General features: G+C 50.6%; 13 protein-coding genes across 13 annotated transcripts; 6 read left to right on the forward strand and 7 right to left on the reverse strand.

Moving 5' to 3' along the window:
* Positions 1–505: 505 nt before the first annotated feature.
* ABOM_003693 (taxilin) lies at positions 506–2,105 on the forward strand (the record flags this gene model as incomplete). Its single annotated transcript, XM_022530823.1, has 5 exons — positions 506–644; positions 743–1,017; positions 1,078–1,226; positions 1,282–1,525; positions 1,593–2,105. The coding sequence occupies 5 exons, from the start codon at positions 506–508 to the stop codon at positions 2,103–2,105; spliced, it is 1,320 nt and encodes a 439-aa protein (XP_022390776.1).
* A 488-nt stretch (positions 2,106–2,593) lies between these two features.
* ABOM_003694 (NAD(P)H-dependent flavin oxidoreductase) lies at positions 2,594–3,640 on the reverse strand (the record flags this gene model as incomplete). Its single annotated transcript, XM_022530824.1, has 1 exon — positions 2,594–3,640. One exon carries the CDS (start codon positions 3,638–3,640, stop codon positions 2,594–2,596), a length of 1,047 nt encoding a protein of 348 aa, XP_022390802.1.
* Positions 3,641–4,312: 672 nt separating this feature from the next.
* On the reverse strand, positions 4,313–4,810 carry ABOM_003695 (uncharacterized protein; the record flags this gene model as incomplete). Its single annotated transcript, XM_022530825.1, has 2 exons — positions 4,313–4,466; positions 4,527–4,810. 2 exons carry the CDS (start codon positions 4,808–4,810, stop codon positions 4,313–4,315), a joined length of 438 nt encoding a protein of 145 aa, XP_022390781.1.
* A 1,215-nt stretch (positions 4,811–6,025) lies between these two features.
* ABOM_003696 (DNA-directed DNA polymerase delta subunit POL31) lies at positions 6,026–7,957 on the forward strand (the record flags this gene model as incomplete). The annotated part of the gene is made up of 4 exons (XM_022530826.1): positions 6,026–6,069; positions 6,144–6,327; positions 6,453–7,602; positions 7,659–7,957. 4 exons carry the CDS (start codon positions 6,026–6,028, stop codon positions 7,955–7,957), a joined length of 1,677 nt encoding a protein of 558 aa, XP_022390801.1.
* A 527-nt stretch (positions 7,958–8,484) lies between these two features.
* ABOM_003697 (uncharacterized protein) lies at positions 8,485–9,364 on the forward strand (the record flags this gene model as incomplete). Its single annotated transcript, XM_022530827.1, has 3 exons — positions 8,485–8,506; positions 8,573–8,652; positions 8,732–9,364. 3 exons carry the CDS (start codon positions 8,485–8,487, stop codon positions 9,362–9,364), a joined length of 735 nt encoding a protein of 244 aa, XP_022390780.1.
* Positions 9,365–10,736: 1,372 nt separating this feature from the next.
* On the reverse strand, positions 10,737–11,543 carry ABOM_003698 (lytic polysaccharide monooxygenase auxiliary activity family 9 protein; the record flags this gene model as incomplete). The annotated part of the gene is made up of 2 exons (XM_022530828.1): positions 10,737–11,388; positions 11,443–11,543. 2 exons carry the CDS (start codon positions 11,541–11,543, stop codon positions 10,737–10,739), a joined length of 753 nt encoding a protein of 250 aa, XP_022390804.1.
* Positions 11,544–13,312: 1,769 nt separating this feature from the next.
* On the reverse strand, positions 13,313–13,865 carry ABOM_003699 (60S ribosomal protein eL38; the record flags this gene model as incomplete). The annotated part of the gene is made up of 3 exons (XM_022530829.1): positions 13,313–13,362; positions 13,534–13,662; positions 13,802–13,865. 3 exons carry the CDS (start codon positions 13,863–13,865, stop codon positions 13,313–13,315), a joined length of 243 nt encoding a protein of 80 aa, XP_022390803.1.
* Positions 13,866–15,010: 1,145 nt separating this feature from the next.
* ABOM_003700 (putative nuclear transport factor 2 domain protein) lies at positions 15,011–15,566 on the reverse strand (the record flags this gene model as incomplete). The annotated part of the gene is made up of 2 exons (XM_022530830.1): positions 15,011–15,453; positions 15,521–15,566. 2 exons carry the CDS (start codon positions 15,564–15,566, stop codon positions 15,011–15,013), a joined length of 489 nt encoding a protein of 162 aa, XP_022390827.1.
* Positions 15,567–15,889: 323 nt separating this feature from the next.
* On the forward strand, positions 15,890–18,023 carry ABOM_003701 (methionine--tRNA ligase MSM1; the record flags this gene model as incomplete). Its single annotated transcript, XM_022530831.1, has 8 exons — positions 15,890–16,091; positions 16,153–16,271; positions 16,327–16,398; positions 16,469–16,555; positions 16,610–16,741; positions 16,801–17,162; positions 17,217–17,694; positions 17,751–18,023. The coding sequence occupies 8 exons, from the start codon at positions 15,890–15,892 to the stop codon at positions 18,021–18,023; spliced, it is 1,725 nt and encodes a 574-aa protein (XP_022390826.1).
* A 648-nt stretch (positions 18,024–18,671) lies between these two features.
* ABOM_003702 (putative L-serine dehydratase) lies at positions 18,672–19,994 on the forward strand (the record flags this gene model as incomplete). Its single annotated transcript, XM_022530832.1, has 1 exon — positions 18,672–19,994. The coding sequence occupies one exon, from the start codon at positions 18,672–18,674 to the stop codon at positions 19,992–19,994; it is 1,323 nt and encodes a 440-aa protein (XP_022390829.1).
* A 236-nt stretch (positions 19,995–20,230) lies between these two features.
* Positions 20,231–21,267, reverse strand: ramB (bifunctional protein farnesyltransferase/protein geranylgeranyltransferase; the record flags this gene model as incomplete). Its single annotated transcript, XM_022530833.1, has 3 exons — positions 20,231–20,945; positions 21,008–21,112; positions 21,185–21,267. The coding sequence occupies 3 exons, from the start codon at positions 21,265–21,267 to the stop codon at positions 20,231–20,233; spliced, it is 903 nt and encodes a 300-aa protein (XP_022390828.1).
* A 924-nt stretch (positions 21,268–22,191) lies between these two features.
* ABOM_003704 (uncharacterized protein) lies at positions 22,192–24,292 on the forward strand (the record flags this gene model as incomplete). The annotated part of the gene is made up of 2 exons (XM_022530834.1): positions 22,192–22,212; positions 22,274–24,292. 2 exons carry the CDS (start codon positions 22,192–22,194, stop codon positions 24,290–24,292), a joined length of 2,040 nt encoding a protein of 679 aa, XP_022390831.1.
* Positions 24,293–24,891: 599 nt separating this feature from the next.
* Positions 24,892–26,496, reverse strand: erg12 (mevalonate kinase; the record flags this gene model as incomplete). Its single annotated transcript, XM_022530835.1, has 1 exon — positions 24,892–26,496. The coding sequence occupies one exon, from the start codon at positions 26,494–26,496 to the stop codon at positions 24,892–24,894; it is 1,605 nt and encodes a 534-aa protein (XP_022390830.1).
* Between the last annotated feature and the right edge of the window lie 719 nt (positions 26,497–27,215).

Raw genomic sequence — 27,215 nt, forward strand, 5'->3', positions numbered from 1 at the left:
AGTGCGCAACATCCCCCCTCTTACCACTCACTGGCTTCCATTCGATCCTCTCTTCCCCGGCAAAGATTCTCGAAAGACCTGCCGCTCAATCGTCGATTCCCACAAGACTGCTTGCTGCACTTTTACAGCATACATTGCTGTTTGCCCTCCGCTCGTGTGTTTTTTCCAAGACTCTGCAGAACTTGGATTGCGTAGGATCTTGGTGATCCATTACCTCCGAGTTCTGCAAGTCTAGCAGAAGGCTACCAGGGTTCTCTCCGCTAGTGCTCGGCCTGAACTCGAGTGTCACTCTTGAGACCGTCGAGACCTTATCTATCAGGGTAGGATTGGGAAGTGCCAACGAACGTTACGGTTTTGCACCAGTGCCACCGATTGGTTACGCCCACCTCGCTCACCGTCCCGTCTGCGCATTTTTCAATTTCGTGGATTGGCCACGCGACCACCGCCGACCAAGCCGAAAGCCGCACAAGTTACACTCGCCCTATCCACTTGGTAACAGCCGACAATGTCATCTGCAGCCATGTCGAAAAAGAACAAAGGGAAGAAAGTGGCCGATCCCAATGAGACTTCCAAACTCCTTGCCGCAAAGATCTCGCAGCTGGAGCAGGATGCTGCTGGTGAGAAGGACCAAGAAGCGGAAATTGGTGCGTCATCTGCCTCTGGGGCTTGGTTCCGCAAACGAAATATTTGTCGACTCGGTTTTTTTTGGGGGGTGTGGAGGATAGGTACTAACTGACTACAGAGCGTGAAGTTAAGAAAGCTACACGAGACCTGAACCAGCTCCTCAGCAATATCGAATCTCCAATGACCCGTCTTGAAACCGTACATAAGAAGTATACTGAACTGTTGGCCGACATGAAAAAGCTAGATCGCGACTATTCCAAAAGCAAGAAGCGGGCCGATCAACTACAAAAGGACCAAGACAAGGGGAAGTCGGAACTGAATAAGACTGTGACTATGAAGGATAAACTGGAGAAGCTGTGCAGGGAGCTCACGAAAGAAAATAAGAAGGTCAAGGTGGGTTGCTCTTACTCGCAATGATTCCGATGCGGAGAATTGATGGCCTCTGCTCCACAGGACGAGAACAAGAAGTTGGAGGATACCGAAAAGAAAGCGCGACTGATCGTGAATGAACGTCTTGATTCTCTTCTGTATGATATTCAAGACGTTATGGCTGCCAAGGGTAATCCTCGAAGTGAAAAAGTTGATATTGACCTGGACGAAGCGTAAGTACTATAACCCGGCAAGGCGATTTCTGTTGCTGAGGGTTTCGTGTTTTAGGCTACGTGCCAAGATTAAGACCATTGGCGAGAAATTTGAAACGCGAGAAGTGCATTACAAGTCACTCTTGCGCAGCAAGGACGCGGAGATACAGAGCCTCACTGCTAAGTATGAAGAGCAACGCCGTGCTGCCGAGAACGAGGCCGCTCGCTGCCGCGCTTTAAGTTCACAAGTTTCTACATTTTCACATACCGAGGCCGAGTTACGCAGCCAGCTCAACATCTACGTGGAGAAGTTCAAGCAGGTATGGATCGAGATCGATGACCCGATTCGACTCTGGTTTTGATCGACTGGTAATAATAATATCGCAGGTGGAGGATACGTTGAACAACAGCAACGAATTGTTTTTGACTTTTCGCAAAGAAATGGAAGAAATGTCAAAAAAGACCAAACGCTTGGAAAAAGAAAATCTCACCCTCACCCGTAAACACGACCAGACGAACCGCAATATACTTGAAATGGCCGAAGAACGTACCAGAAACCACGAAGAACTTGAGAAATGGCGGAAGAAGAGCCATCACCTCGAAGCACTTTGCCGTCGAATGCAAGCTCAAGGTCGTGGACAAGGTCTTGCGGCCGATCTAGATGGCGATGATGAGGGGACTGAGAGCGAATACGACGAAGACTACGAGGATGAGGAGGATGATGACGAAGAAGGCATCAGTGATGAAGAGTACGAAGACAGCACGGACCGGGACATGAACGGAGACCGCAACATACCACCACAGCAGCCCGAGAAGCCTGTGTTTGGACCGCCGCCACCACCGAACCTCTTGGAGGCCCGAGCGAACGGGAACAAAGCTGTGCTCAATGGATGTCACTAACGATCGTCCTGTCTCCCCGCTTTTGTCTGCTTTTTTTGTTGAGTATGGTTTTCTTGGACCTATCGCCGAACTTGGATGGTCAGGGCTCTCTCTGTCTAAGTTGGCAATGTCCCAATCCGGCTGAGTGCTATTACCAAATCTACATTCGGCAATTGACCCTGTTAAGCTGAATTGGCATCGAAAGGAAGATGCGCACTGGCAGGCTGTCGTGTGGTGTGCTGAGCTATGTTCCGTGTCGCATCTCTATGTATGCAAATTTTGGGGCAATAGGGCTTCTTGCATGAGGATTGTCGCTTGCCATTGCTCTCTCATGCTACTAGTTAGCTTTAGAAAGGCAGTAAAGCATGATCTTTCAAGTTTTGTTCCCTTCGTTCTGTACTTGTATGTACATGTGAAAACATGAATGTCTAAACGTTATCATTATGTTACTATGAAATAAATCCCGACGTTATCCAACAGGGCAGCGTCATATCCGAGATACATCCCACTCAAAGCTTGCTAGCAGATCCTACCTTGATATATGACCCTCCTGTTCGCAGCACCTCCACGGCCTGCTGGACCATTTCCCGTACGATCTCACCGGCAGGCTTAATCTCCTTGATGATACCCGATACATCACCCATCAGATAAGGAATCTCAATGTCCTCCTTATCGTTGTTGAAATCATGTTCAATAGGGACAATTCCCTTAGCCGTCAGCCGGGAGATTTCCTCCGGTCGTTTTTCCCAGTCCTTGATATAATCGTTGGGCAGCATACGCAGCGGCCGACCGGAAACGACCAAGGTCCGCTTCGTCTCTCCAAATTGAGCCCCAACGACAGCCTCCTTGTGCAACTGACTAGCACTGCTTTCCTCCGAGGCAACGAACCTGGTGCCAACCCAGACACCGACAGCGCCCAGCATCAGTGATGCGGCCAAACTGCGTCCATCGTTGATGCCACCAGCGGCCACGACCAGGGCAGGTTGACCCGTCAGCGGGCTCTTGTACTTCTTTGCCACGTCGACGACTGCCGGGACAAGCACGGAGAAGGGGATGTCGCCTGTATGACCACCCCCTTCACCACCCTGGGCGCATACAATGTCCACGCCCAGCTTGAGTGCCTTCTCGGCGTGCTTGGGTGCTCCGACCATGTTCATGATCAAGATGCCGGCGTCGTGTAGTCTCTTGATGACGCGCTCGGGGGGTACGCCCACTGCGGAGACGAAGAGCTTGGCGCCATGGGAGATTACGACGTCAATGAGCTGGTCCAGCTGACCGTGGGTGTAGTCGTGGTTTGTCGCACGGGCGCCTCCGCCAACCTGAGGTAAGGCTAAATCAACGCCGAAGGGGAGAGAAGGGTCCCGTAGGGAAGCCTTGAGTTCCATCAACATCTCTGAAAGTTGCTCGGGCGTGTAGCCCAGACCGCCGACTGTCCCCAAACCGCCTGCGTTAGAAACAGCGGCCGCCAGAGGGGCCCCAGAGGCACGCGCCATTCCTGCCAGCAGGACGGGGTGCTGGATCTTGAGCAGTGAGCAGAGGGGAGTTTGAAGAGACATTGTAGTAGTCAGAGTAGAAGAATCTTGTCCAAGAGTAGAGTACAGTAAGATACGTGGTACAATGGAGATGCTATAGTCGTCAGTCAGTTATAGGGGGTTTAAGAATCACTGTCCGAAGTCACTGTTGGCATCTCTTACCGTCCGGTACTCTCTAGCCGCGGCAGTTCAAAGTCTGGCAGATGGCCTTTGTGCCAGTAACGGGCCAATGGGGTTATTTAGGCGGCATTGTTGAGGAGCGACATGGAATTTGAACAGCTTGGGGTCTGCTGCACGAATGCGGGGAAGCGGAGCCCATAAAGCTGATGATCGCCGCCCGAACCGAGGCTTCGGCTCTCTTTTTGCTCCATTGCCTTCTCACCACATGAACCTATTCTTAGTTATGCTCATTATACGCCGCTGTATAAGATTTCATAAACTTTCTTTGCTTTTCTTTCTAGTCAGAGCTATGATATCTTCTCACGAGCTTTGTACAGTTCTTCATGACAATTCTTCATGGCAATCGACTTCGATGATTTCCCATGCCATTGCCAAGCTTGGCTCCAAGATTAAGGAGTCACTGAAGAATAAAAGGTTCAGCAGTAGGCCAAAGACAGTGACAATGGTCCTAGAACATAGCACCAACGGCCGGCAGACAACATAGGAGATAAGCTGCCTGCTAGAGCAAGACTTCCCTTAGAGTTGTAATACGGTTATGACAACGGAGAGGAAGAGGCTAGCCGGAATTAAACCAACATCTCGACCAGCTGTTGCCGCCTGTGTCCTCTCCATCATCGCCTGTGTTTTGGTTGCGGTTCCAGTCAAGATGGCAAAGTTGTCTCGCGCGTTCCTTCAGATCGAGAAATCAGTGACTGTATCATTCAACGAGACTGCGCACATCGAAACTTACGTTGTCACAGGCGGTGCGCCATTAAACTCAGCTGGCTCTTGTTTTGGCTCGCGCGATAGATCTTGGGCGGCCGTTGCTGTCGTATCCACCACGGGCCTGGTCTTCGTCGGCTGAACATCATTGGCAACAGGTCCAGGTGGCGGCTGATAGCCTACTGCTCCTTCAGGGGCAATTCCGAGCGACCCTGGTAGGCTTCGTTGAAACAAACGGTATGGCTGGTTTCTCAATAAGGCATTCAACTGGAATGAAGCGGCAAGGACATATGGCAACAGGCTGAGAACCATGAAGCTGCCTATCAGGCTGCTGAATGTACGTGACACCCTCATATCCAGAGGAATGAGCATATACAACACTGCTGATGGTGAATTTGGCCCTTTTTAAGGTGGCCTAGAGAGCCCCTAGAATCCACAAGAGTTCAACTTCTGGATATCGAGGAGTTAATATGAGGTTACTGGTATATTAGCAGGTAAGTATGGAGCCTGGATGGAAGAGGCATATTATACTTGGAACAGGCGCCCCTTCCATTTCCTGCCTTGTACCTGCCTCAGTTCCAGAATATAAGGAAAGGAAAAGGAAAGAACATGACCAATCAAGTGAATACTGCAGTCCGTCAACAGAGGAAATGACCGATCAAGAAGTGAATCAAAGTTGATGCAGGAATGCGGCATGCGGAATGGACAGCAGCGTGTCCCCTGCGGCTGGAGCCATCCCTTGCAACTGGAAATTGTTCCTGCGATAACTTACCTATTGCAGTCTACTGAATAATAGCATATTAATCTACCTCACCTCTCAGATTCTGCACGACAGTAATTAGGGACGTGGACATGTTTTAATGGTTCTGCCGTCGCATAACATGCACGTTTCATATCTAGAACAGAAGTCCAACTAAGACATTCAAATGAGTGTTCAAAGCCCATCAAGGGATCTCTATAAATTACAGTTCCCCCTTGGGAGCCCAAAGCTCGTATCCCTTATCAGGTCGCAGCATTTCGGCCCGGGGGGCTCGCTGTCAAGGCCGAAAACTGAACCTCTCAAGCGACGTCTTCGCCATATCCCCTCAATTTAGGGTAGCCTGGAGCTGCTAACCGTATCTCAACATTGCTAGTTCCTCACTCAAGGATGTCTGGCTCGACCCAATATAGACTAATAAGAGGTGTTGGTTTGAGTTTTGCTTGCGCTACTCTAATCTGGTAGCAGTGTGCTCTTCTCTAAAAGTATAGGGTTGATTTATAGCTCAATTGAATTATTGCAACAGCTTAAGAGACGCTGGAAGAATATATAGTAGTCCATAGGGCATCCAGCGGCGTTGGCCAAAAGCGGTACTGTAATTACGCCGCCCGCGGAACGCCAAAAGACGCGTGATTCGCGTTGGACTTCAGTTGCAAGATTGAGCAAAGTAGCACCCATCATCCACAACACATCTTACCTTTTTCGGGCTGATATATACTCCTCGATTAAAACATCCCGGTCTTCCTGCGACGAAGGAGCAACTTCACAACATGGCGTCTGGCAGTACGGAAAACCGATTTCTGCGCCCTCCAAGGTGTGCCCACCCTTCCTGCGCGCCCAGCTATAGGGTCAATCAGTGACTGACATTCATTCTCCTCTTAATCGCAGCGACGAAGAATATGCACCAGTCTATCGCTCCTCCTCCAGTTATAACCCTCTTCATACCTTTCAATTGCCGTCTGGCCAGGAAAGACACTATCAACAACAATATGGCGATATGTACTTCTTGCGACTTGCCAAGTTAAAACCGGCAGTGGAGGAAATTGCGGTAGAGACATGGGAAGGGTTCAGTGTAAGAATTGCCCGTTGGGTTTGCGATAGTATAGGGCGCATCTTGCGCGCAATCGCACCATATGGACTGAGCAAATAGGTCAGTCTCCGGCGAATGTTTGCTAACACATTGGAACTGCTCAACAGATCGCCGGAGAGCATGCTCGTCGCGTGGAAAGAGTGCTCGATGTAAGACAAGGAGAGCTTTGCTGGGTTGCAGGCACAATCTACATGGACTTGCCATTAAAGCCCAATATCTTGGATGACCTGACGAAAGAGGCAAGTCGACAATATTTATTCCTCGTACGCCTGCACTTGCTAATGCTATGGCAGAACTACACATTAGCTCCTCCCCCTCGCCCGACTTACCTTGATCCTGCCCACCCCGAATTGACACAAATTATGCTAGAAGACGAGTCCGGCCGCCTGCGGTTGACCGGAAACATGCTTAGATCTACCCAATTGGCTACAGGAGCTATAGTTGCCGTGCTAGGAACTGAGAACTCGAATGGAGACTTTGAGGTTATCGATGTAAAGGTCCCTGACCTACCTCGTCAACCCCATCGGTGGGAGAGGGATGAAAAGCAGTCTTCCCAGGAAGGAACTGGTAAAAGTAAAATTGCTTTTGTGAGCGGTCTTGGGATTACCGGAACTTCGAGCGACACATTATCCCTGGAGCTCTTAACAGACTACCTCCTTGGCTACACAGGTTCCCAATCATCAGCAAATGACGAGAGTGCACCCCCGGATGCTTCTGCAATTACGAGGCTGGTCATTGCGGGAAATTCTCTCGGTGCAAGCATGACTACCGATCCTAACGAGAATGCAGCTGCTTCAAAGAAGAAAAATGGGCCAAAGAAATATGGCTATGATGCTTCCGCGTACAATGCTTCTCCAATCACCCAGTTCGATAACTTCCTCGCCGAGATTCTACCCACCATACCTGTTACCCTTATGTCAGGCGCAAGCGACCCAGCCAATTTCTCACTGCCTCAACAGGGTATCCACCGAGCTATGTTTCCGCGATCTAGGGCATATTGCTCTGGACCCACGTCTGCTGGCGAAACCCCAGAGCCAGGATGGTTCGATAGCGTCACGAATCCCTGGGAAGGAGACATAGAAGGATGGCGTCTCTGGGGTTCGAGCGGCCAGAATGTCGACGACGTCCTTCGCTATCTAGATTTTGCGAATTCGAGTGGTACTGTTGATGGCAACGGGGATGCCGAGGCTAGGGTTAAGATCATGGAGGCCATGTTGCGTTGGAGGTGTGGTGTTCCCACCGCACCTGACACAATCTGTGAGTTCTCTTCCCACGACAATTTCTTGAAATGAAGTAGTAGCTGATTGTCACAGGGTCCTATCCATTCCAAACACACGATCCTTTCGTGATGGAGGCGTGTCCGCATATCTTCTTCGCTGGTAACCAGCCACAGTTCAAGACCGCGGTAATAGAAGGCGACGCTCCCTTGAAGCTGAATGGAGCCGACACAGAGATGACCGGTATGGATGATAACACATCTGGCCCACGAGTCCGTCTGTTATCCATTCCTACGTTCAAGGAAACTGGCGAACTGGTACTAGTTGATACCGAGACGCTGGAGGTAGAGGTCGTCAAATTCGGCACATACGCCGGGCAGCAGGAAAAGCAATGATTTGTATGTGAAACTAGGTATCAATGGTTCATGAGATGCCCACAAGACCTTGACATAGCCATAATACTAGTATAGACCCAACCAGTATTTACCAATAGAACGCGTGGACCTATGATATTGATGCCGGAAATGACCGCTATTATGGCCGTTTACAGGTAACACATATCCACCCCCAATCAAGCTCCATGCGGTTCTCGCCATGTTATTATAGATCGCTCCAAAAAAAAAAAAAGGTATCTATCTCCCTAGGTCGAAAATTCTCTCCGACACGATACAGTGAAGGGAAACGAACCAGAAAGCCACCAGAGGATGTCAATTCCGCATGGAAATAAACAAATGGCCCAAAATGCCAAGACACATATCAAAAAATAAAATGTTCATTAAAGGAATTTAATTCTCCCCAATTCTCCAAATCCGCCCCACGAATATAAATCCAATCTAGACCATTTCTACGGATCCCCACAAATATACTGTAATACTATAGACATTGTATCTCGAGCACATAAACCAGACACGCTAAAAAAAAAATGTTGTTAAATGCTAAAACTGGTACGCCCGCTTGGAATCCCCCCCCCCCAACAGTCACCAAGTACGTACACTAACAGATCAGGATAGCTATTTCAACATCTACAGTACTTCTAGTACCCTACTCTAAATGGCACGTGCCCCGCTACCACGAATGGATGAAAGATGAAGTATGTTTCACCCTTCCATCGTCTCATATCCGCAATCGCCTCGTACATAAGGATGGAACAACACTAACACTAACATCAGGAAATCCAAGAAGCAACAGCCTCAGAACCGCTGTCGCTAGAAGAGGAATACGCCATGCAACAAAGCTGGCGCCAAGATCCGGACAAGCTCACTTTCATCGTGTGCCAGCCCTCCCCCGCAGGAACGGGGGCATCCCCACTCCGCGACGAGGATGACAGCTCCGCGCGGATGATCGGGGACGTGAATCTCTTCCTCCGCGTCGATGACGGCGAGGAAGGGGACGCGGAGCCCCAGATCATCGGCGAGATCGAGCTCATGATCGCGGAGAAGAGCAATCAGCGCAAGGGGTTCGGGAAGGCCACGCTGCTCTCGTTTCTGCGATACATCGCTGACCACGAAGTGGAGATTCTGGGGGAGTTTGTTCGAGGGGATCCGGCTGCTGCCAAGGCTCTAGGGGAGGCTGGTGTCCGTGGGTGGAGGTTGTCGTGTCTTAGTGTTAAGATTGGGCAGGGGAATGGGCGCAGTTTGGGCTTGTTTGAGGGCGCGGGGTTTCGGAAGGTGTCGGAGGCGGCGAACTATTTTGGCGAGTTCGAGCTCAGAAGGATGGATCTGAGTCGAGACAGTGTGGATCAGGATCTGAAGAGGGCGGGGGTTGAGGGATACGTTGAGATGGAGTATCGTCGGCGTCTGTAGTGTGACTCCGGACCCAACAGGGCTTTTCTGAATCGAGGTGGTTTGATTTGATGATTCAATTGATATTCAATCGTGTCCCGTTTTTAGCGTCAACAGTGGATTTCCATGGCCCGATCCAATGAAACGAACCATGACTCGCATTGGTCCCTGGCATCCTAGGTGGGAATTGGAATATCCAAGCGCCAGTCGCTGCGATGTTGTCTAGGGTTTGGAATCCGGAAGCAACCTCACATGGGGTGTGTCCTGATCCCTCCGGCTAAATCTGAACCTCCTGAGCACTGACATGACCTGATAATAAAACTCCCAACTAATGGCCTTTTATAGTGCAAGGAGCTTGTCTGCTGCTCATGCCACTAGGCTGATCCTCCCCTCCCCTTCATAAAGCATTCGTTTTGGCCCCCCTTTTCCCAAACAACCCGGCTTCGAAGCTTCTCAATTCTTTGACCCTGAATACTCCCAACATGAGATACCTGACACGCTGGCGTTCCAGGCGCAAAGCATCCATTGTAACCGAAAAATACCAGACCCCGGACCCGGGCGAAATCAGCCAGGCAACACCGCCAGATGCCTTCTCCGGTTCCCCGGCCGTCCACGCAACGTGGTTCAATGTACATGACCGTTCGGATTTCCGAAATATCAGCATCCGTTTGCCCGCTTCAATTGATAAGATCACAATTGCTATCGGTAATCATGTCCGAGATGGGGTGTACAGCATTGTCAGCATGAGCGCGAGCGCATACTCGATAACGGTTGTTTGCTCGACAGAGAAGTCACAGGCCGAGGTCGCTGAGTGGGTGCAGAGGATGAAGGAGGAGCTGGGGAAGGATGCGGTGATTCCGCCGGAGGAACTGATTTTGCTACGAGAATGGGAGGAGAAATGGGGCGTGGTGGAAGAGTTGTCTACGATGGAGGATGGATTGGATACGGATATTGAACATGATCATCGAGGTGAGTAGACTATGTCCTTACGTTCTCTCCTCTATGCTCTTTATATTGACTGATGGACTTGGCATGTAAGTGCTGAGTGCTTCACAAAGCTCGACAGCGTTATGAGGTTCAAGGTGGGAGATAGGCTTTGACTGATGTATACCCTGATGATATGATTGTTTATTCAGTACGATGCAAGTATTGTTTGCTTGTCTTTTTTTGTTTTTTGTCTTTGCTTTTGTCTTTAGCATTTAGTAAAACTACCATTCAATGTGAAGGGGAGTAAACAATATTCACATTCGAAGAGTAGTAAAGCTATGAACAGAATGTCCGACCACTGCTAATAGATCGCCAGGTAGTAGAGACGAAACGGCCTCTATGTAGTTTCCCACAAGGCATTGCCACTCATGAAGCTGCCCACGGACATCGTATACAACCCTCCAATTTAAGCGCTGAATACCTCAGGGCCAGGGATGGGGTAGCCGCCGCTGAGGTCACTGTAGATGTCGAACAGGATACCAGCGTCAGTGTCCTTGTAAAGGGCCTCGCCGGCGGTACCTGCCGGTGTGGCGTCTCCGCCGCCAGTGACCTTGATATTGATGCACTGGGGGTAGTTCTGAGCACCATCCTTCTGACCGCCAGAGTGAAGGCCGATGATCTCGTGGCGGAGAACATAGTTACCCTCTTGGATGGATGTTGGGATGGTCACGGTCCAGCTGTTGTTGTTGCTGATCAAGTCATCGGAAGCCCACTGGCCCGGAGGGCTGCTGCCGTCAATCAAGCCCTGAGCCTCGATCTTGAAGAACTCTAGGGTGGTCTTGTCCACTGCGGAGCAGTCGCCACCGCAGGGGGCGAGGTAATTGAGAACAGGGCCGTGGTGGCTCTCAGGCCACTCGGTCCACTGCAGTTCAATTTCGCCACCAGCAGCAACTTCAGCAGTCAAAGCACCTGGCGCGCCGTCCTTATGACAGATGATATCAGGGGACTGGTATCCAGTGCCGTCCACAAATCCGAGGTCGGTGGCAGAGGTGGACCAGCCAATGGTCTCTGGGGGGTTGTCTGAGTAGGCGTACTTGTCGACAAGGTAGCCGCCATAACTATGAGTAGATATTAGCCTCCATGACAACATGTCTGTGAATCTGAAAACATACTATTGGCCGTCAACGACGATTCCACTCACATAACCGTGGCCGGCGACGAGAGAGGCGGAGGCCAGAAGGCCAGTAAGCGACGCGATCTTGGACATAGCCATTGTGATGGTATGATTTAATAGAACTAAAGGATATCAAATCCGCGGCCAGTGACTGAAAGACCTGCTCGATCAAAGGCGAGAAGAAAGAATGGAAGAGGGTGTGTCTGAGGACGAAATGAATAGGCAGTTTCTGACCTCCCACGGCCTTTTTATAATGCTCTCCATGCACACACGAGGTCCAGCCAGGCTCCTATTTTCCCTGTCCCTAGTCGGGAGGGGGCTGCTCCACCCTTGTGACTATGGGCTACCTGCGACACCTGGACCAGCGGATGATATTATCCGGGATTAGCTCGGTGGCAGGTAGATATGCTTCGGTCTTCACATATGCCAATACAGAGACCAATAGAATATCGTGGCGCCACTGCTAATTAAAGCAAGAGTCAGCCATTCTACACCTTGCATCGCTGCATGATTCGACGCTCAAGCATCTTCCTGTGGACTGTGCTGGATACCGAATGCATTGCCGTGATAGTGTACATCTCCCAATTCTGCCAAAATTGAACAGGGTCCGCCATGAAGATCCACAAATGACCTTCAAGTCCTATTGAAGAGGCAATGGCCCTGCCATGTGACATTAGGCCTGTCGTGTTTCCGCCCAATACCTTGCCTTAAGGCTGTATGCCTGCTGGGCAGTTAATGCCGGAGTTGATCGACCCTCGGGTTGACGGACCGATGGTTATTATGCCGTGGATTCAGGTACGCGAGACCCATGATCCAGGAAAGGCATCGTGCTATTGATCGAGTCTTCAGCCCAGCGAGACGAGAGGGGTCTCCGTGATCCATATAGCATAGAGATCATCTACAAGAAACTTGCCGTGACTTGAATGGCAATGATTAGCGCGGAGAGACCAGCTCTAATTCCTGATTCGAGGATACTTCTGCACCATCATTCTGCCCTCCAAATTGCCGGCATGGCAGTTAGACTTGGCATATAAACCAGCCTGGCAGGTCTCGCACATGACAGACCCTGGTGGAATTTTCCTACCATTCGGGATTGGGTCAAGAAAGGGTGTCTAGTAGAGGGCGGATGACGATCATGGTAGTCTGTGACGGGAGAAGTTGGAGGAAAGGCGAGAAGTGTTTCACTAAAGGCCCGCCAAGGGCCCTAAACCACAATATAGCCGGTCTTCCGCATGCATGGATCATACTATTTCAACGTCCAATTTATCCACGCTTTTCTATGTGCTAATTTGCAGGAGGGATCGTCGTCGATAGTTTATGTGGAGTTCCATATATAACTCCCAAGAGAAACTTGAGTCCCTGGGCGCTGTATGTCTCAAAACTAGCGAGTGGTCGAGACATCGAGTGATTTCAGAAAAGCCTTACAAATATCAAGCCCATAGCACATCTACATTCTACCCAAGAATCTCAATGGTGATATGACAACAGCCATCAAGGCGATGAGTGCAATCAACGTAGCCAAGACCTTAAGTGACATTGCAAGTTGGACAGGGTGCACGGCATTTCAACTGTTTTTCTCTTCATTAGATAGTAGAACCAGGGAGCTCCGACCAAGCATCCTCTGGAAGTTGATTTAGATATGTAGGTCGTCTGGCCGGTGAAAAGTGCCATTCCGGACTTATGATCACAGCATCCGACAGACGCAGGGACTTCAATCCTCCCGTATATCAAACAGGTCAGACCGATCCATCCCAGTGCCGGCCCACACAAGCATCCATGCCAATGCCAAATCCCATTCGACAGTCGACTTATGCTTCGGCAACCGTCCTCCAAGCCCACCTCTCCCTACTTCAAATCATTGAAGGTATTTACAGAGCCTTCTTCTTCTCACCCTTGGAGACATCGACGACCTTGAGGGCTGTTGTAGTATTTTCGTCAGCATGAAGTTCTACGTAGTGATGGCCGCGTAGTCATGGTTCATATCATGTCCCGGAACCTCCACACCAAGGTATGCAAACCGGCGGAGCGAGCAAGATTGAAATCCGAATAGCGACCGAGTGTTTTCAGATGAGACTAGAAGGCAACGCACCTGGGGGCAAGCTCTGCTTGAGCTTGTCGGCCTTGTCGGAGTCCTTCAGGGCAAGGGTGTAGACGAAGCGCTGGCAGCGGACCTTGAACTTGACCTGCTGGGTCTTGCGGTTGCGCTTGATGCGGGCAGCTAATCGCAAAAATTATCCGTTAGCACCATTGATCCAGCCACAACACTTGTAGCCCATCCATCACCGGCCGGGGCTCGTCGGAGAGCTCCCAGGCCAACCCAAAACAACCGAGCGTCTAAGCGGGCGTGGAGAACGTACAGGAGGCATCCTTGCGGCGGCAGATCTCAATGAACTGCTTGATGTCGGAGATTTCACGAGGCATGGTGGGCGGTGATTGGGGACGTAAGTCGGGATGGTCGAGCAAAAAGTCGGGACGAGTGAAGGACAATCGCGATCTCGAAGTCTCGACTTGCAGGCGTCCGGACGGTGAGGCGCTAACGTTGTGTGGGAATTGTTAGGGTTGCCGCTCCGGAAGCCCTCATTTACATGCGCCACTGCTCTGTGGCGTATCACTTCCTACATCGGGTTAATCCACCAGAGTGGCGGTGCGAGCTAGGCGGCAACTATACTGTATGCAGACAGATAGTATAAGTACTGGTACCTGGTACTGAGGCATCACGTCACAAGGTTGACCAAACTGACATCTGTCATTTTCGCATCTATACAGATCACTATTTTGTTTGAGTTCGTATATCCAGACATAACAACTAAGCCAAAATGCCGACTGCCCTAGATCGAGCAATGCACTCTAAGGTTTGTACAGTAGATAACCCCGGATGATGTTCTCAAATCAGCTGACAGGCATCGAGAATCTTTTTCTAGGTATTTATCGCTGGTGGCAAAGCAATAAAAAGACAACTGCTAAAGTCAAATCATTCAGGGTTTGCTGGCATGGTTACTGCTGCAGCGGCCTGGGCCATATGGGGTAGCGATATATTCCCTGCAGAATCAGACCCAACCGGAGGCAAGCATCAGATATCGTTGATGAAGCTTTAAAGGCTAACTTTGTGAAAAGACCCTGAAACTTGGACTGCCGAAGAGATGAAAAGGTGGCTCCGTTACGTATGTGCTTTCTTCGCTTTGTGAAATCCAAACCCATCACAATTCACCCTTGTATGTGTATCCTTAATTGACTCTTCCGGTAACTCCTAGAGGGGGCTTATGCCAAATGAAGAAGCCACACGTGAAGAGCTTCTGGAACGAGTCAAAGCAAACCTTCGTATACCGCCGAGGTCCAGAACATGACAATGCTGTTATGTGCATTCCGGAGTTCACATTCCATCCGTGCACTCCATCAGGTGCTTTCAGTGTTTCTCTTGGGTTTTTGTTCGTGTTGTTGATTGAAGTATTTTGTCGATTTGTACTCATATCCCGATAATAATACCCCCCATTGTATCCTTGAGAGGTCTGGTGGTTGATGGATAGACCCTAAAAATGCACTCCTCTTTGGGAACGTGAACTTTTCTCTCAGACAACTAGCCGGAACGTCTGAGATTCAATAAGCCATTCTCGCTTGCGTTTGCCCTTGGGGCCATCGGCAGAAGGGTTTGGCACTAGCACGAAAGTTTCGCTGAACCCACGCTGTGGAACATCTCGAGACTCTCCAAATCGCACGTATCCACTGACCAGCACCAAAATCGATTTGTCCTTGAGAGTGGTTTCGTTCGGAGCTTTAAGCCCAGTTGCTGTAGGGGTGGGATATGCTTGGTTGATGATTTGGCAATCGAACGACTGCACCTCGTAATGCGCCGGCGGCATCTGATTGACAAATATTTCTTGAACTGCTTTGCCGTCGGCGACAACATTGCCGTTGAATAGAATCAAGGAGATGGTTTGGTTGTAAAAAGATGATATCGTACCGCGGTTGGACTGAAGGGCGGGGTAGAATGACTGGACAAATTCCGTGGCCGCTAGAGGTGGAATACAGATTAACGGAGTGTGCCAGAAAGAAAGCAGTATGCTGCAGGGGAAGTATACCATCCGTAGAGACTTTCGTGAGCGTATCTTCACTTGCGGGGGCCATTGTGAAAGAATCAAGTACTTAGCGTGGTACCTGCTAACGTCTGCGCGATCCAGATCGATACGAGGATAGACAAGCAAAACAGTATGTAGAGTAGGTGACTATATCGTGAAGAACAAGAATATATTTGGAGTACTGGTACCTCCGAAGAGAAGTAGAGAAAGGTGGTGGTGGAGAAGAAAAGAGACGAGGTACAAGCGGCAGAAAAAAAGGTACGGGAGCTTAGGCCACCCGGAGATTAGCCTCTCCAACTCCGATAAATTACCCATCAAAAAGTAGTCTAGAATTTGGAGTCATCATCCTCCTCACTCCGCATTCAGTTAGCAATGGCTCTTCCCAGAGCACGGTTTCGTGCCCTTTCATGGGCCAACCAGTTCCTGGCATATAAACGTCCAACTTGGCAGTGTGCTCCTTGCAAAACCCTTCGCCCGACTTCAGTTGTGGCTCGGCGCAGATTCGCGACAGCGCCTTCCGGAGAGCACAAGAAACCCTACTATGCAACGACACCTATTTTCTATGTGAATGCCGGTAAGTCTGTCTAATTCCCACATATCAAGGGCTATTTCTAACGATATATATATTGCTTCAGCCCCTCATGTCGGTCATCTCTATACAATGGTGATTGCCGACATACTGAAGCGATGGCGAACGCTCTGCGGAGACACGGACGCTCAACTATTGACCGGTACCGATGAACATGGCATGAAGGTAGAAGGGATATTCTTAATTGAAAACATTTCATGATGTTGACTGTACGCTACAGATCCAGCAAGCCGCCCTAGCCGCGGAAATGGATACTCAGGCCTTCTGCGATATGAACTACAAAACCTTTGAGGTCGGTCCTGCTTCCGCAGCTTAGTAGGCGGTATAGCTTCTATTACCTTGATTATTGACGTCCTGGATAGGATCTAGCCAAGGCAGCACATATGGATTACGATTACTTCATCCGGACGACAGAGGCGGCGCACAAGAAGTCCGTACAATATTTCTGGGTAAGTGATGGACGGGCCTTCTAAGCGCTCCATAGTCGAACTAAACAGTCATAGGAAATGCTGAACCACAGAGGCTACATTTACACCTCTAAGCACGAAGGTTGGTATTCCGTTAGCGATGAAACATTCTATCCTCCGTCGCAGGTACAAAACTCGCTAGATCCTACCACCGGAAGAAAGAGAATGGTATTAGCCTACAGCACTATTACGTTTGCAATGAACAACGAGCTGATCTAGAAATGCAGGTTTCCGTCGAGACAGGGAAAGAGGTCGAATGGTCCTCTGAGACAAATTATCACTTCCGCCTGTCTGCTTTTCAGGAGCGTCTGTTGGACCTTTACAAGACAGGCTTTATTACACCATCGAATTACACGACAGAAATTGTCAAATCGGTGTCTTCAGGGCTCCAAGATTTGTCGATTTCCAGGCCTGTGGAGCGGCTAACTTGGGGCATTCCTGTCCCTGGCGATGATACACAGACCATCTATGTATGGCTGGACGCACTTGTCAATTATTTGACCAAGGCGGGCTACCCTTTCCCCCCCGGTCAAGAAGGTGGCCTTGGGTGGCCCGCAGACGTACACGTTGTCGGCAAGGATATCGTTCGGTAGGCATAGTTCTCCGTAGAAGCACTGTGAGCACGATACTGATGAGCGTACAGCTTCCACTGTGTATACTGGCCGGCGTTCCTCATGGCACTTGATCTCCCCCTTCCTCGTAATGTCCTCGTTCACGGACACTGGACGATCAACCATGAGAAAATGTCCAAGTCCACGGGGAATGTTGTGAACCCCTTCTTTTCTTTAGACCGTTTCGGTGTTGACACAATGCGGTTCTTCCTCGCCTACCAGGGAGGCTTGGCGGGAGACGCTGATTATGACAATTCCTACATCATTCGTGACTACAAGAAGCTGCTCCAATCGGGCATCGGAAACCTAGTGCTCCGAACAATTGGCTCTTCGAAAGGGAAACTCCATTCTTACATTGTCAGCGGGACGTCGGGCGAACTTCCGGCCGCAAACGAGCAGGATTTGCAATTTGAACAACTGCTGAAGGAAACCCCTGTTAAAGTGGGGGATCATATGGAGAGCCTTAACCCTCGAGCCGCTTTGCAAACCATCATGGTGTTAATCGAGCAGGTGAGATCAGCCACTGTTCGTAGTTGAGACATATTCGTGCTGACACTCGTGTTCAGGGTAACAAGTACATTCATCTATCGGAGCCGTGGAAGGATGCTATCAAAGCTCAACGAGTTTTATTCAATGTCGCCGAATCCCTCCGGATCGCCGGCATTCTCCTACAGCCCTTTATGCCCAGCAAGTCTAAGGAGCTTCTAGATGTTCTCCGCGTCGATAGTACCCGTCCCTCCAAACGGGCATTCTCGGCCGCAGTACTGGGGTCTGATGCAGAATATGGAGAAGGCATTAAGAAGACCGTCTTGTTTCCCCCTCTTATCGTGGAGCAATAAGCGTCACAAGGACGTACGGGTTGATAACAAGAAAACCCACGGAAGCCAATCATAAAAGTAGATTAAAACACCATCTTGCGATCTGATTGGCACTATTCTCCACTGACGCAAGGGTCAGGGAAACGTCGCGAAGCTTTTCCCGATTTTGCTCGATGAAGCAGGCGTGCAAGGTTTCCTTTTCCTCGACGCTCGACCCCATGAGCAGGGTTTATGTTATGTCATGGCCAATGGATGGTTTTGCTCGATTCCACAAGGTTATCAGCGGAAAAGGCCCAGATCCACGACGCTGTGAGTGATAGATATCGGGGCGGAAAACTCGGGTCTTTCCCGCGGCAAACCTACTATGGTGGTATCGGAAAGACATCCGCTTGTATATCAGAGATACTATGGTGTTTGATACGGTGTATAATAATATAATGGAAGGGTTGGTATTTTGTTGTGCTTGCTTATCTCTCATTCCTTGTTTGATTCCCCTTCTGCTACCAACCATTGTTCCATGATACATTCAGCTCATCCTCCTATACTTCTTTTAACTCTCTCCTCTGTGGCAACTGTATACAATCAACTTATCTCTCATATTCTTCAAGGCATCCTGATCACGTATTCTCAATCTACGCTAGCCTAAACCCCGAGTACCGATCCTCTATCATGGGTAGCATCGCTTTGGAGGAAGCCCAACCCTCCTTCAAGACACCATGGGTGCAAACCCCGCTGGTGGAATCTGCCTCCCTTTCCCGTGCCGCAGGATGTAGGGTATTCCTCAAGCTGGAGAACGTCCAGCCCAGCGGTTCATTCAAGTCCCGGGCCATGGGCAATCAGATCCTGTCCCACCTCATCAAGCCAGAAAACGCCAATCGACCCGTCCACTTCTATGCCTCCTCAGGCGGAAATGCAGGCCTCGCCGCTGTCTGCGCAGCCCGCAGCCTGGGATATCCCTGCACAGTGGTCGTGCCACTATCAACGAAGCCCCTGATGGTGCAGAAGCTACGGATGGCCGGCGCAGCGGACGTAATCCAGCACGGAGACACGTTCCTGGCGGCCGGCGAATACATGCGAGAAGTGATCATGAAGAACAAGGACGACAACGAGAGCGAAGACGTGGCGAAGATTGCTCTACACCCGTTCGATAACGAGCCCATCTGGGAAGGAAACAGCACTCTCATTGACGAACTGGCCACCCAGCTCCCTCCCCCCGCCGGTGAAGACGAAGAAGCCACCCACCGTGGCCGTCCATTGCCCGTGGACGCTATCATTTGCAGCGTGGGTGGCGGTGGCCTGCTGAACGGCTTGGTCATGGGCATCGAGCGACACCGTCAGCTCCAGAAGATGAGCCTCAGTTATGCTTCCAACCCTCTCTCCCACTCCCAGTCGAACCCTATCAACCTCCTCGCCATCGAAACCCTCGGTACCGATTCCCTTGCCGCCGCTGTTGCGAAGAAATCCCTCGTCTCCCTCCCCAAAATCACCTCCCAGGCTACCTCGCTGGGCGCTATCCGTGTCTCCGAGCGCACTTTCCAATATGCTATCTCCCCGCCGCAGGGTATCGCTGTACACAGTGCTGTGCTTTCGGACGCTGATGCAGCAAGGGGTGTGCTGCGTCTTGCTGATGATCACCGGACGCTTGTCGAACTTGCATGCGGTGTATGCATTGAGGCTGCAGTCGGTGACGCGGCGAGAGCCCGGTCATCGACACCCTCCGACGCCCTCACATCTGGAATGAAGAAGCGGAAGAGAGAAGATGCCGATTACCCTTCCCATCGGGATGAAGGCTACGGGGATGATGGGTCCTCGGCGACCGAGAACGAGACGGAGTCGGACGCAGGCAGTGAAATCCAATCCAAGCTCAAGCAACTTGTGCCTGGCTTGAACTCCGACAGTCGAGTGGTGATTATTGTGTGTGGTGGAAGTAATATTACGATTGATATGGCGGCGGAGTATAAAAAGCTGCTTAATGAGGGTTGGGGAAACTAGTAATTGGTTCTTTAATTTTTATGCTTATTGGCCGGCCATTGCGTTCTTGTTTCTCGGTTATGTTAACGTTTTCTATCATGATGGTGTTTAGATTGGCGTTTCTTTTTTTTTTTTTTAGATTGACTATGATTTAATGATTTAGCGTTTCAAAATAAGATACACTTCTTGAGCATGCACATCATTCCAATGTACGGGCTTTTTCATTGTAGGAAAGTTGATGGTATTTACGCGGCGCCTCATGCCGAAGTGGGAATCTCTTGGCTCCACGTTGCAGGAGCAATCATACGAATCCGATAATCCCAGTAATTCTTCCGGATGGGATCATACTTCTCCTTCAATAAGGTAAACATCTGCACTGCCTCGGCAGTGGCTTGTTCGCCTTCTTCTCCATATGTGTCAGCCAACCATTCTAGAGCATGACTGCTCTTGACCTCAATATCCACCACCTTGCCGTCCTCGACCTTTTCCTGGACAAACTTCTTCGCAAAGTCTTTCCACTCCGACAGTGGCCGGCCGGATGCCCGCAGCATGCCGCGGGCATATCCCCACGGGCTACGATTTTCAGGGGCTCTAATGACCTTGGCCTTGGTGTACTCCAGTTCAGCGTCGACAAGGTCCTCGTCAACCACGGCTAACCTGCCCTTCTCAGGCGGGGGCGCGGTGCTATTCGGCATCCCGCCGTCTGGCTCATCACTGCGTGGACCAAAACGGAGCATGAAACGATGATTCCAGGCGGAGTTATTCCTCACGTCTTGTGACAGGAGGAGATCGACGTCCTGGATCTCTCGGGGCTCGTCCCACAGTCTAAAGTGTCGCACTAGCCAGTGGCGGTAGGTCCAGACATGATAGTTTTTGGCGTCTTGCTTGAACATCTCCATAAGGAAGTCCAGCTCCTTGGGCGGGAGTGTCGGGAAGTTTTCCCTGGATGACATGAGAACCTGTCGGTGGTGCCTATGGGTACATTGTTAGAGACCATCTTTGGTACCCGACGATTTCGGTGGGTTAATGCATACCATATTTGGTAGTTCTTAAGGTACTTCAATGACATTTGGTTCAGCCATTCAAACTCTTCAGTGAGGTCTTTTTTGAGAGCAAAAAGATTCTTAACGCGGTAAATCCTAAACATTTTGTCGTAAGTGATTGGCATGTATACTAGTGTGAGAGTACGGCAGGGAAGCATTTGCACTTACCAAACAGTGTAGTGGGCCGGGTTCATAGCGATTACATCGTCAGTGAGTTTCAGTGCCCTGTCGGACAGTTCATTGGCAGCCATCACTGCTCTTAAGTACGAGGTAGCCTCGAGATATTCATCTGAGTAGCAATAGTCGCCAGGGGAAGGGTTCCTGTTTCCGAGCCGTCATTGAGTGGGATCGGCTCAATAGAAGCCCATGTCGGGTCTGAGGCATATTTTCCGGCCATTTCTGGAACTGAGGTGGGTTCTTTGGCAGGGTAAAGAGCCCAAGAAGCGTGATATTATCCAATGAATGTTACTGGAGAAAGATTTAGGAAAGATATACAGCGACAACCCGACCAAACAGCATAGACTCAATGTGCCACTTCCTTGGGTGGACAACTGTGCAGATAGCAGGATTATATGAATATTAAGACAGTTTTCTGCCCTGACTTGAGGATTGTCGGGAGCCTGGAGAATGGGCTTTAGAATGGGAAATCAATGAATGAATGGATTGAGCTATGGTGGGGCTGCGCCGGCCTCAGGCACCCACCAGAACAATAGGACATGGACAATGGTGCAACCATCATTGATCCCTTCGATTCACCCATTCCACGAGTCCACGACGATTCCAATGGACTTCACCTCAGTGAGTCTCTCGGTGATTCTCTCCAGGACTCCTTGCCTGAGGTGTCCACGACACACACACATGACTTCCACAACGAGTCTCCAAATGCCCCAAAAGAGGCAAAGTACCCGGACAGGCTCCTATTGGTTCCACCGCATCGAAACTGATAACAGCCAAAATTTCCCCGCACAAGAGGAATATTTCTCCCCCCGGGAAACCATCATCGCTAACTCGACATCATGATGTCGCGACTCTCCTCGGCACCTTCCGGAACCTGCTGTGAAAGAATCGGGTGACAATGCGACGTGTCAAGAAATCACGCAACGGTTGTGCGAGGTGTAAAAGCAAACGGGTATGCTCTCAAAATCAAGATCTCCGCAGCATCCGCTGATCTCCTCATGCGATACATCCATGGGACAGTGAAGGTTAAAAAGGACCCTTCAAAGAAGATATGTTGACGCAGTTGTCTTGTCCCAATAGGTCAAATGTGGGGAGGAGAAGCCTCACTGCAGTCGATGCACCCGCTTGGGCGTGAAATGTCCCGGTTACGCCCAGTCTCTGCGCTGGGTGACCAAGTATCCATCCGCTCCTGAGGAATACGATAGCAATGCTCAACTGAATAGGTCACCGCTGGGCTCCGATCATTCGCCAGCTCCGGGACCGTCGACCGCCTCCCCCCGACCATCGCAATTCCCCGATGCCGTAGTGGAGTCCCCATTGGTCAAGGGCGATGCGAGCCAGACAACCACACACGAGAATCCGGATCCAAAGGGATTGGGATTAGACGAAAGCAATGCATTGAGTGACAGTTTATGGGGTCTCCCAGAACCGGGTTCTCTCCCAGAATTAGCAGATTTGGGGCCCTCACCATCTTCAGCATCAGCCTCGGTGGTTGGACACGAGCGAGCGAGCTCGATATTTGATCTTGATACCCCAAATGAACCGGGAAACCCATTGAATTTGTTTTCTGCGAGAGCGCCTGAATCTCACCATGAGCTGCCCAATTTTTTCGGCTTCTCTCCATCGGCCATCGTGCGGAAATACCCTCCATCAAACTCACAGCCACCCCAGCGCGACCTCACGTCAATCCCACCGCCATTGAATAACCCGTCCTGGACCCTCATTGAGTACTATTTTAAAGAGGTAGCAGCTTTATTCTCAAGCTATGACAGTCAAATGAACCCTTTTCGGTCGACTGTGTCCCGCCTTTGGGGCTCCTCGTTGGCCATGTGTAAGACCATGCAGAGTATGGCAGCGGCCACGCTGGTGAATGATTTCCCGCAGTTTGGCCCATTGGGACGTAAGCTACGTAATGAGGCTGTCGATATCATTGCAAAAGAGACTGTCTTAGATGATAAGTCCGTATTGGCTTTACTCATGCTCGGCCAGACGGCCAGCTGGCACGATTCCAAAGATCTAGGGATCTCATTCTTCAATCTACTGCGGAATCACCTTGAGACCAAGCCCTTGGAGATCGCCAACTCAGAGCGTGGCAATAATCATCAGTTCTTCCAGGAGGCTCTGGTATACTGGGAAATGCTCCTGTCGTTTGTTGCAGATGACACAGCAGTCCTATCCGGCAATACAGCTGCAGACCCAGGCGGGCCGCTGGTCTTGCAGCGGATACCACATCCATGGACTGGAATCGCCCGCGATACCCAGTTTACTGTGCAGGAAGTAGGAAGAGTCGTGCGTTGCGAGAGAAAACGCATCCGTGCCAGAGCATTTACCTCGCAGGCTGATATCGCCCAGGCCCAGAAAGCCATTGAGAAAGCGCGAGAATTAGAAGAACGACTCCTCGAATTGGCACATCCGGCTGAAGCCGAAATAGTTAGCCCCGGAGATGACGAGACTCCGGTGTGGCACCTGTTAACCATGGCGGAGGTGTATCGCTGTACAGGCCTCATGCAATTGTATCGCGTCTTCCCAGACCTCCTTTACCGTCGACTAGGCTCGCAGCACCCTTCTTCCCAATCCTACAATCAACAACCAAGTGCAACCCCCCGCGATCCATTCCTATCCGTAGACACGGCCCCAGACCTGATCAACTCAGCCTGGTTCGAGCCTATGTATCTGCGACCCGAAAGCAACCAGCCAGACGACCCGAAAACTCTCCCAGACACCTACTACGACAGCTGGCTAACAGAGTTCGCTCTGACCACTCTCTCCCGTCTAAAGACAATCCCCATTGAATCTCGCACCCGATGTCTCCAGCCGTTCTTGCTCGTCGCCTCCAGCAGCGAGCTCCGCCTCCCCCGCTCAGAAGTTTCACTCGACAGCAGCGGGCCAAATATCTCCTCGCATGCCATCGAAGTATCTCGTACGCGTCAGTTCGTCCTCGGACGACTCACTTCGTTTCAGCATGTGCTCCCCCCGAAACCGATCGATGTCTGCTTGCAACTCGTGAAGGAAGTCTGGAAACGGATGGACGCAGGGGAGTCAAATCTGTACTGGATGGATGTGATGATCGAGAAAGGTTGGGAGACGACAATGGGCTAATGGTGGGTACGAACCTGGCACTGCGATCGATTGGATACATGATACCCCGCTTCGTAATTAAGCGTGTATAGTTACAATAACAAATTGGATAATATTTTATACGCCCTCATGTAGAAATGTTTCAATCATTCAACTGATGCTTTGTTATTCATTCAATGCCTATCGCCGCAACACCCACAGAATGGGATCAAGTCACATCAGTCGTCATATGAACCCCACCCAGGTTCGATCCCAAACAAAATGGCCGAAAAAGGAAAAGTAAAAAAAAAAAAAAAAAAGTGAGTTATATAGAGGACTCGATACGAAGTGAAGGGAGAACAATGCAGAGGTATCGAGAGGTGGTAGCCAAAACAATAAACACATGAGTCAAGATTATACAGAGAATCGAATATAGCGAATAGTAATGAGACTCAAGAAACATGCGAAATGGGTGATTAAATGCATATCGTGTCAAGTCCAGTTCCTGTCAGAAAAGAATGCTGAATTAAAAGAGAAAGAAGGAGCGAAGACCGAAGAACAACTGGGACCGATTGGCGCAGTTGGCGTAAGTTGAATGTAAAGATGAAAGCCTTCAACGTGGGTTAATGGAAGGCGCCATATTAATGCATTGCTCGTTTCCAGAACTTCCAGCCCTCTCTCTTTTCCTGGGTGCCTACACCGACGAGACGCTCGATACCTTCAGGGCCATCTGCTTTTTCGAACTTCTGCTGGTCGATCTCTTCGCCACCTTCCTCATCGGTTCCATTGCGAACCACGGCAGGCCACAGGACACCGACACCATCTCCTCCCAGAGTAGTTTCGTACTTCGCGAATCCTTCTTCGTCCAGCTTTTCCTCCAATTGGCGGATAGCACTCGGTTCGGCATCCGGACGTAGGAGGGTGATCGCGCATCCTCCACCACCAGCACCGGTGAGTTTCGTCCAACCAATGTTCGCAAAATCCACAAGCTCCCGAATTCGCTCAAGTCGAGGGTGAGAGACTCCTAGCGAGACTAGCAAGCCATGGTTGATGCGGATAAGCGCACCAATACGCTCGAGCGTATCCTTGGAGATGCCTGACGAATCTGTTTCCCGAATGAGCTCCTGGGCGGAAGTGTTTACCTTCTCGATGGTATCGAGAATCGCTTCCGTCACTAGCGGTTGCTCTTCTTTCAATTGGCCGACCTTTGCTACTTCAACCGCCGTGGAACGGGATTGTCGAGTGTCCACGAGCAGTAGAGGCAGCTCGGGGAAATTGGGGAGCGAGCTAACGGCCGGTGGTTTGGAATAATCGCCTCTTCTGAAAATCACGGCCTTGCCGCCTGCGGCGACCGTGTTATCCACCCCGCTGGGATTGCCGTGAATACACATCTCGCCAACGAATGCCCATCGGTTGATGCGCTCGATCTGCACCTCTGCCTCGTCAGGCGGTTGGTCGGGGTGCGGTCCAGCTAGAGTACGAATCTGAAGAAGGAGTGCAGCACTGATACAGACACATATACTGGCACTGCTGCCCAACCCCGCGCCAGTTGGGATCGTCGACCGAAGGGTATAGATCGCTCCCGGGTGCTGGGGAGAACCCAACGCACAGAAGAGATAGAGGAACGCAGTCGCAGCGCCACGCTGATGTTTCTGCTTGTCTTCGGGTAGGTCTGGGGAGATGCGCTCCACGAGAGGCAAGATCGCGTCGAGAAGTTCGGGGTCAATTGAGGTGACCAGATCGTAGTAGTACTTCTTCTTCGTTGGTTGGTGAAACAGGTCCCATGGCAGCTCGTCGATGCTCCAAGTGTGATTCAAACCAATATCTCTGAAGTTTAAGGTGATGGTGCGTTGCGATTTGGTCAGGGTTGTGACAAGGAGGTAGGATCGGAGGGAGATGGCGGCGGCCATGGCAGCTTTACCGTGCACGACGGCATGCTCACCAAAGACAATGACCTTACCCGGCGCGGAGACCATGAAGGCGGGCGCCATGGGAGAAGAAGCCTTTCGAGCCATCGCTGGTCGGTGAACACCGTTGGTGACAGACTTTGTGCTCGGCGGACTACTGCTGAAGGAGGGAGCGGTTGAGGTGTCGTCGGAGGTATCGACGCTATCGTCGCTGGCCACCGAGGATTTTGAGCGAATTGGAATGGACTGTTCCGAGATTAAATGTGACATAGTAGGGCGCTGACGATTCTTGGGGGCTTTAATACTGCCGTTCTTTCGGCGTCCACGGCCGCTGTGCATTACGGCCTCCGAGCGCGTCAGGGGGGAAGCAAAGCAGTTGAACAGGGATGACGACGACTAATTGGAATCTTCAGCCGAGAGAGCGAACTTATTCATGCAGGAAATCCAAGCGCATGACGATGCGAGGCAGCAAACATGGAGCAAGACGGAGAAAAGACAACAAAAGCAATAGAGCAGGTGACCCCCCAGTGTGTGAAAGTCACGACGGCGTACACTGCCTGAGGCCCGTCGTACGCTGCGGGTCGACCCAATGGGGCTCATTTCAATCCCCCCCCGTCCACTTTTTTCCACTTTGGATGTTTCCAGTGCCCCTTCTTTCTCCCCTTAAAGGCCGTCGTCCACATCAGTTACCAATCATATCTCGGGCAATTGTCAGTCATTACCAAACCGAGATCCATCCAAATCTCTTCCTCGCTTTGGGAGCAACAGACCTAACCTGCATCGAGTTCTGGTTCTAGTGCTCGTTCTGTGCCACAATGACCCGGGGGCATCCGTATTACAGCGCACACACTGCTCAATGGGCCAGGATCACGTCTGTTGAGATCCCATACCATATAGTACAATGGCATCCATGAAAATAGGGTCTCCGCGTGCATGTGCACAGAAAGTGTCTAGAATCCGAGATCGATCTCAAGCTTCCGGCCCAGCGTTGCCGTGGCTATTTTTAGTGGGTCTTTCAGAATTGATGGCCCAAGGAAATTATGTTGCCTCTTATTGCA

The sequence above is a fragment of the Aspergillus bombycis genome (assembly GCF_001792695.1).
Source record: "Aspergillus bombycis strain NRRL26010 chromosome Unknown contig00026, whole genome shotgun sequence".
NCBI lineage: Eukaryota > Fungi > Ascomycota > Eurotiomycetes > Eurotiales > Aspergillaceae > Aspergillus > Aspergillus bombycis.